The sequence below is a fragment of the Simochromis diagramma genome, unplaced genomic scaffold (genome assembly GCF_900408965.1).
Source record: "Simochromis diagramma unplaced genomic scaffold, fSimDia1.1 OVJJ01000361.1, whole genome shotgun sequence".
Classification (NCBI taxonomy): Eukaryota; Metazoa; Chordata; class Actinopteri; order Cichliformes; family Cichlidae; genus Simochromis; species Simochromis diagramma.
In genome coordinates this window covers 6,571,224-6,579,989 of record NW_024386860.1, presented here as the reverse complement: position 1 = coordinate 6,579,989, position 8,766 = coordinate 6,571,224, and the positions used below count along the sequence as shown (strand labels likewise).

General features: G+C 43.4%; 1 protein-coding gene across 2 annotated transcripts in view; it reads right to left on the bottom strand.

Moving 5' to 3' along the window:
* Positions 1-8,766, bottom strand: part of LOC120732504 (nectin-2-like) — an 85,574-nt gene that overhangs the window by 40,675 nt on the left and 36,133 nt on the right. For both annotated transcript variants that reach the window (XM_040030169.1, XM_040030170.1), the window contains exons 4-6: positions 7,261-7,554; positions 7,003-7,120; positions 6,243-6,391 (exon numbers count right to left, since the gene is read on the bottom strand). In XM_040030169.1, the coding sequence (XP_039886103.1) occupies positions 6,243-6,391; positions 7,003-7,120; positions 7,261-7,554 (561 nt within the window). The remainder of the gene's footprint in view (positions 1-6,242; positions 6,392-7,002; positions 7,121-7,260; positions 7,555-8,766) is intronic.

The following is an 8,766-nucleotide window of genomic DNA, read 5'->3' as shown; positions in this document are numbered from 1 at the left end:
CAAAAAACTCCAGGGATAAGCAGTGCTGTCTAAATCAGGGTTGTAAAGAGGTCCCATGTGACTTGTCAGTACTCTTTTTCTGAACTTGTACTTTCTACTCCCCTGATATTCCCCTTCAGTAATACTAGTGCTGTATTTTAAAGCAGGTATTTCAACGGCAACAAATTCAATTGCTTCTGCATGAAAGTCAGCTAACAGTTCAGACTGGGGCTGTGTATTAAATGAAATGCTTCCATTTGTCGTGTCAATAAAAATGCACGAGTCAGTGCCGATATCAAAGATATTCTAATGTTCCAGTTCAGACTTCAGACAGTTATAAAGAAACGTGACTAAATGAAAACATTAAATTCAGGAAATTCTAAAATCTTTTAGCTGATTGTGTCACAGGCACAGACTAGCCTAGACAAGTAACACTATTAACATAAGCAGGATGTTGCTGCTTTGTACGGGCTTTGGGGGTCATGAGTTCAGGGCTCTAAGTGCTTTCAGGGACTCTGACAACTCCCCACAAACACAACCTGTGACCGTTTTCCCATGTGCTGCAGTGTCATCTCTGACTCAGTGAGCAGCGAGAATAAAACCAGAATAATGTTTGCATTCGCTGTACGCCAAAGCACTTTGGATAGAAGTGTTCTACAAACGTTAAAGGGAATATGCCGACGACATAACGAGTGGTATAACTCAGACAGGAATAACAAATTAGAAAGACAGCTTAGACTTTATTCCGTAAGCTGTTCCTGCAGCATGCCTTCTTGGAAGATATAAAAGTAAGCCTGCTTGAAGTAGGAACGGAAAATGATGTCTCAATATATATTATTCCTACTTTTACAGGGTTCAAAGCATCCACGTTCATGTCTCCGATTTTTTATTTATTGTACTCATTACTTCGTGATGCCTCAGAATGAAATTAAAGGCTTTCATGTTGCTCTTTCTACAACAATGCGCTTTGTTGAAACATGATGTAATGGAATATAGGCTGTTTGTTATCTGTCACTCCAAAGTGCTACCACTCCACTCAGGTTTGAGCGCATTAACTACAGAATAAAACCAAATAAATTGTGGTGAGAAAATGTATTTTTAATTTCAGACTCTGGCAGAAAGTGATCAAGAGCCCTCGGTTAAGCCGAACATCCTCTCTTGCCGCTCTTGCTTTCCTTTCCACACTCTGCACTTTCACCAGCCGCGGCAGAGGATTAACCGGTAGACGCTGCCGTTGAAATCCCTGCCTAAATTCGAAAGTAGCAAATCAGCTCGATTCTTATTGTCGGTTCCATTTGAAATCCAACAGAAGCCGGCCTCTCTTGTTAACTGTACAGAGAGCTGACAGTATTACTCGTGTAACACTGATTCGTGTCAAAAGAGAGAATGGTAGTCTACTGCTGTCTACACCTGTGCTTCACTCTTTTCTTCCTCTCCTCAGTTCTGCTACCATTTTCTCCATCTCTGCCTCCACTTCACTAGCTGTCTCCTGCACACGCTCCTTCAGCCCTCCAAATCCATTTTCCCTGTCCAATTTGCGTTTGTATTTCTGTCATGTGTTACTTCTCTGTGCTCTCCTCCTCTGTGCTTCACTTTCAACACATGCCTAGGGAAAGAATTAATAATGCGGGTACATTTTTCTTTCCTTTCGTACATCTTCTCACACTACTTTCCCCTTGCACACAGATCCCCCTTGCACACAGATCCCCCCCCCCAAGCTGTGCTAAACATTCCCCTTCACACACACATGAGAGTGAGAGCTAGCCCTCGGTGTCCACTTGTAACAGGAACACAAGAAATGCATTATCACCTCAGACTCTGTGGAGCTCCACCACATGCTACGTGGTGAAAATCTCAGTGCCAAGTTTGGGCCCGATGCTGCCACACACTGCTGTCACATCAAAAGGGAATTACGCTGAAAATCAAATGCAAATTCTCTCTGAATTCTACTCATCTAATTATATTTAATGCGTAACTCAAGTCAGTTCTTAAGAGTATTTTTTTTTCAAAGTCTGCGCTGGTAAATCCTTTTATGGATAATACATGTTTTATTCTACCCTTCTGGAGACAACATTTAAAAGATTCACAAAAAGAGATGTAAAGGAGCCATCACAGACTCCAAGTGCAGACTCAGTCACAACCTAACAAAGCACCAGTGGAATTTATTTGAGTGAGTGACGAGAGGACATCTCAAACGCATGCTGACGAATGAACCAGATGAAAAACTGCAATATGCATGCTGTGTAGATAATGTGGGGAGAAAACCAAACATGCAGTATGACCCCCCCCCCCCAAAAAAAAAAAAAAACACAACAACAAAAAACTCACACACACAGAGACACACAACATACTGTGGAAGCCAAAAAAAAACAGCATGGTCCTTATGAAGTCATGTCCAACACAACTGTATGCTCCAAGTGACCGCGAGTAATGAGAGAGATGGAGCAGAAGTAACGTTTGCTGCAGCCGTCCAAAAAACATGCATGGTCTCATTCACATACATACACACGTGCTCCATGGTCATCACTGCTCTGATGTTGTGCTGGGCTGCACCTAGAGCATCCCTTAGTAGTATTCTCTGTCAGTATGTTAAGTTATTGAACACAGCTGAGTGTGTCTGTGCGAGTGTGTGTCTCCAGAAATGTGTGTTTGTGTGTGCTAATTAGGGGTGGGAAGGGGGCCAGTTGCAGGCTGGAGGGAGACTTGGCTCCATCAGACCTGTTCTCTGGCAGTTTTCGCATGGCCGGAGACACACAACGACAGACGCAGACAGATACAGGCGTACACACAGACACACTCACACACTCTACCCCACGGAGGAAAATAGCCAAGCCCCTTGCCCTTGAACTGTCTCCTTGGATGAGTCTGAAAATGGGAAAAACGCACCGAATTGGGAGGAAATCTCTTTTCCGTTTAACTGAAGAGCCCTTCAGACCATGTGGGGGATTCAATCTAGAGCATTTAACTTTTTTGAGGTTCAGCTGAGCCACCCCTTTAAGGAATGATGAGGGAAAAAAACCAAGAAAAAAATGGATGGAATCTGGGTTAGCCACACAAGAACCCCCCCTGAGAGGAGCCCAGAACGGAGGGATGGAGGGAGGGATGGAGACTACTAAGCTGTGATTAAGGAAGAGCTACTGGTATTTAAGAGTTAAGCTTAGAGAGAGAAAGATAGCACAAGCATGAGATGGAGAGAAGGAAAATGCTGGGGGCAGGAGTCTCTTTTCTGAGCAAGAAGATCAGCGGCAGACTTGCGGAGGCTGAAAGACAACCTGAGAGAGATAAGGAGGATGAGGAGAGAGCATATGCTAACTGAGTGGATGAGAGATGCAATGAAAGAGCAAACTGCAGTGAAATAGATGGCATCGGAGAGATAAATCGAAAGAAATGCAAGAAGAGAGAAGGCTAGGATGTGTTTGCGTGCCTGTGTGACTAAGCAGCAGGATCGAAGATGAGAGGAGGAGAGGCAAGGAGAAGAGAGGACATCCATCCCTCTTGCTGCCTCCATGTACACAGGACAAGACCGAGGGCAGAAGGCGCGAGTAAGCACACAGACACTAGTGTGTAAATTTGTGTGTGTCATGCAGCTGTGGGGTAAAGGGGAGTGGGGGGACCTGCTATGTAGCAGGTGCTGGCCATTTCACGCCTGTCGGCCCCTCTTAGCCCCGTTTGTCTACACACGTTCACATTAGCATCCACAGGTCTGAACTGCAATCCCATCTGAAGGCATTACACATCTTTCTTAGACTCCTTAATTTCTCTTTAATAGTACCGACCGTCTTTCTTTATGTGCACTTCTCTCCCTTTTTGCTATCTAGAAACTTCTTTTCCTTTGACACTCGCTTGTTGGTTTAGTCACCTATTAAGTGTTGGCAATTTTAGCTCGCGTCGTATCCTCCTTCTGTGCCAATGAGTAAGAGAAGAGTAGGATGGAAGGAGGAGGTGGTCGGTAGCAAGAGAATAAGACCAACTGTGGGAAGTTCAACGCGGGTAAGGAACAAGCAGACCCGAAAGAAAATGAAAGAAGAGAAAGAGGGAAGTGGGATGAAGAATGGGGGAGGAGTGAAAATGTAGGATAAAAGACAGAGCAGGAGAGGAACGGATGGTGGAATTGAGAAGAGAAGCAGCCAGGAGCTGAAGCAGCAAAGGGTGACTGATCCGCTCTGAGAGGCTTGGAGACGGACAGAAACACACGCTACGCTGAGAGATAGCGGAGGCCAATAGTGGTGGAGATAGGATGCAGTAGCACATGATTCCCATGAGAGTTTTAAATGCTGTCAGCATCGCTTTCTCTCTCCATTCCTCGTGCCCTTACTCTCCTGCTTCTTTGACTGAGGATTGCATGCTGTCACTGATTTATCTTGGTGTGGCATGTTCCCCATCTTTGTAGTCTAAAAGCAGCAGCCTCTTTCTCCCTCTGCTCGCTGGATCTTTGTATCTCACTTGCTTGTGTCTTGTAATACACAGCAGGAGATTGTGACATCCTTTTGTGCTACAGAAGCCATTTACACTACCTACTGTATGCAGCAGTACAGAATGGCCCCAGAGGAGTGGTGGTGACGCATGCTGTGGCACCATAAGGAGCCAAGGGACTTGACGAAAGATGTAGGGGGGAGTGAGAGAGAAACAAAAATGAAATCGGGAGAGACTGAGCAAGAGGACTAGAAGAAGCAAAAAAAAAAAAAAAAAAAAAAAAAAAAAATGTAGAAATGAGGCCATGGAGGAGCTGGGTGGCTCTTAAGATGTAGTCACTCTCCGCCCATCATGGAAAAGGTTTACCCCGATGTCAGCAGAAAATGACTTCCGGCTAAGTGCAGGCTGAAGAGTGAAGGAGGATGTATTTTGTATGAGGTGAAACACAGAAGTGAACACTGTTGAAAGGGGTGGCTAAAACTCTCAAACAGCAGCGATTGGACTGTATGACCTGCTCTGGAAGGTTCTCTCCAAGTGCTTACACCTGAATACATGCATGCATTTCACAACCTGCAAACATGTACCCACACACACCCAAAGTATTTTAGTTCATGCATCACTGCAGCCATACTGCAGACTATTCTAAAATCCACTATATTACAAAGTGAACCGTATCATTTTGAGTCAAATGTGTCACTTTATGTGTTGCTTGCTTTGCGTTAGTGTTTCCTGTTGTTACTGATGGCACAGAGTATGGCTGAGAAGCAGTGGTTTTTAACGGTGACAAAGAAAAAAAAGAATAAGAAAAAGTAGAAGTGAAAATATCTATAGGAACCGTCTAGTTCGTGTGCAGCTCTCACAATATTGAACTACCATGAAAAACCTTCAGGAAAAAAAAGATTTGCAAATGCCAAAAGATGTACTAAGCAGCTGACAGACCTTGGGTATTGATAAAGCATGGAAACTTTGATAATAGAGTTTATTAAGCGCATGCAAAGATACATAAAAAACTAACACGCACTCTTAAAAGCAGAGAGGGGAAGGGTTTTATGACGTTGAAGAACAACAACAAGAAAGAAAAAAAAAAAAACTCATAAAAAGCATGCACATGCAAGCTCTGATCGCTCAGATTCCCTCCCACACACACACACACACACACGCGCACACACTCACACAGACACACACACACACACGCGCACACACACTCACTCACACAGACACACACCATGGACTGAGCAGCTGGACCCCTTAGCCCTACACTAAACACCCAAGTTAGCCCTCAGCACAGAAAATGTGTCCGTTTGTGTGTGTGAATATGTGACATGTGAGGTGCATGTAAGGTGCATCCCTAGGGAAGACATGAGAGCAGAGGACACCAGGAAATGTGTAGCCTGTGTGATGAAAGTGCACTTTGTTCCAGTTCATCGGTTCAGATATAAATGTTTTTATGTACAAGCTAAGGGAAACGTTTACATGATGAATGAGATCCCAAGTGAGTCCCAAGAGTGGGCTTTTTCACTTTACTTATGAAATGTTCACTGCTTTATTGATGCCTTTACTGTGTACAATTTATCAGCGTGCTGGGGCATTTGCAAGTTGCGCAAATTACCCTTCGTATTGGTTTTAATCCATTTAGAGCCACAGAAGGGTTGACTTGCAGCGACAGGAACAATCATAATGTTAATTCATTATGTCACAGGGAAGTGCACAAATGAGATTGTTTCCGCTGAGAAACATCACACGATGCTGAAATGTGATATTTAAAATGTTATCTAACTGAAATTGTAAAGGCCACTTAAGCAGGTGCCTAATTTTAGCATGCTGCGCTGATCTGTGACACTTAAACTCACCTCTGACCAGGATCCCAAACTGTTCTTTGGTCGTCCCGATTTGGTTGTTGACCTCACAGACAAAAGTGGTGTTGACAGACTCGTCCACATTCTGTACCTTGAGCACATTTTCACTGACCTGCACTCCAGGTGGAAACTCTCCTGTCGTCCTAGAGGGACAAAAGTGCATATCGGTATGAGAAAGAAGAGAGCAGGAAAAGAAAAATAGGACATTTGACACTGGGGACAGAGAGTCGGACATTTACAGAAACGTGCTGCGTTGTACTGTTTCGTCATATTAAGCTAATCTTGATCAGCAGCACAAAACCAATCAGTTTGCCACCCTTCCCTAAAAGGCAATCCATTATAACACACTGCTGGAGATACAATGGGGACAGCAGGAAAATCAGTGTTGCTGGATCCAATCCCAAAATCTCATTTCTTCCATTTTAAACTTCCAGACTTTTTTTTTTTCCCCCAGATTTTGTCACAGTTATGTTAATAGCTGATAATACAGAAAATGGAGACAGACGCACACTGTGTTTCTCATTATGCAAGGGTTAAATCTCAAGTCACAGAGTCCATTATGACAAATTATTCAACTATCTCCATAATCAGAGCACAGTTCTGTAGTTGCAATAATAAAAGCGCTGATTATAGCTCTGTGAGGACTGTGAAGCTGGTGATGAAGGGTAAGAAAGGGAAAATGTGACTAAAGAAAAATGGGAGAGACGGACAAAGAGATAAGACAATATAGATTTAAGGATGTGCCAATACTCACGACTTCCACTGGATAGTGGTTGGAGGGGGGTTTGCATTAGCATTGCAGGTGAGCGCCACATTTGTGCGGCCGATGTACCAGTTGTTGTCATAACCTTCTATGGTTACCTGGGGAGCAACTGGGGGAAGAAAGAATGAATGGGAGGAGGAAATTTAATTAATTAATTTAAAAATAAAGAAAAACCCAATACAATGAGCTCAATTAATCGGGTTAGAATAATTGCTGATGGATGTATGTGCACTTGTGAGAGGGTCTTACACTGAACTGCTAAATTCATCCTGAAGCTCTCTGGTTTGACCAGGGTCCTGTGTGATACGACACAGGTAATTTCTTTCCCGTTGTCGTTTGGCATTGGGACCATGATGTACTCGCTGATCACCGTCAACGTGTTGTCACTCCCCGGCTGCTGCTTCGTTGTGTAATTGCCATTGGCTGTAGTCACCCAGGAGATCTCGGCAGCGGGTTGGCCATTTGCTGACTTACAGCTTGCCACAGTGATTGGCTTAGTGCCAGCAACCACTGTTAGAGGGGAGGCCGAGTTCTCGGGTTTAGCTGATGGATGGATGAACGACATGACGCAAGGGTGGAGAGTGGAGACAGGGGGAGACACAGAGTGGCAGAGAGAAGATTAAAGGATGTAGAGATAGATAAAATGGAAATAACACAGCTGAGGGAAAAGATATTGTGCACATTTATAAACAATCTGAGACACCAGCCGGGCAAAAGCAAATCTAAAACCCGATCTGAATGCGTCCTCTGTTGCCCTGCTCAGCCTCTCTCTGCACAGTAAACATTGAAGTAGGATCAAATATCTATTATGTTTATTTTATGACAGGATATATATTCTTACCACGGAGGAGTTGTCAGTGCACTTTACTTTTTTCAAGCTTTTTGGAAATTAGTTTCTAAATGTATAACTTGTTTGAGAAATTCTACCAGCTCTGAGTAACTCAATACATGAAATTAGAGCTACGAGAACGTCATTTTCAACTCTTCACACATTTAAAATCGACATGACCACATGGAATTGCCTGTTGTTGCCAATTCTCTACCACAGAATCATGTATACCTGCAGACAAACACAATAAATAACTATGTTGCTTATTTATCATTTGTTTTGTCCATAATACAGGTATGGGCAGAACCCCTTTGTTTTGTGAACATGTGTAAAGTGGCCCTAAGGGGTCAAACGGACTGCAGCTTAAGAAAACACCAGAAATGATGCAAAAGTAAACAAAATTATAAAAATCTCACAAAACATAAAGCAAGTGTTTTGGGGGGAGGGGGGTTCATGACGGACCAACTGCGGGAGTGACATAAATCAAAACATGCAAAGGATTTTTCTGAGACACTCTGAAAAGAAGCGAAGTATTCATCGGTGATGTGACGGACAAAAGGATGGAAGGTAACGTGTTTCAATCATACTGAGTCATTTAATACTGTACATATGTTTGCTATTAGCGGTTTACTGTTAGCATGTTACTTCTGCAGCTATTCCATCACGTCCTATGTTTTTATTCAAATTCCATTGTGTTTTGTAGCTTGTGCAAGTTTCCATTTGCGTTTTTTTTAAGTTGCATGTGGCCCATCATGCATGTGGGCATATAAGGAAGTTAGATTTGTAGTAGCGCTTGTGGATATTTTCTAAAATGCAAACGTTCTGGCGACCAGCCCATGCCATACCTTGCCCTACTACATCTGGAAAATGCTCCAGACCACCCCCATTACCCTGAAGTACACTGAAAATGGATGGATGGATGTTCT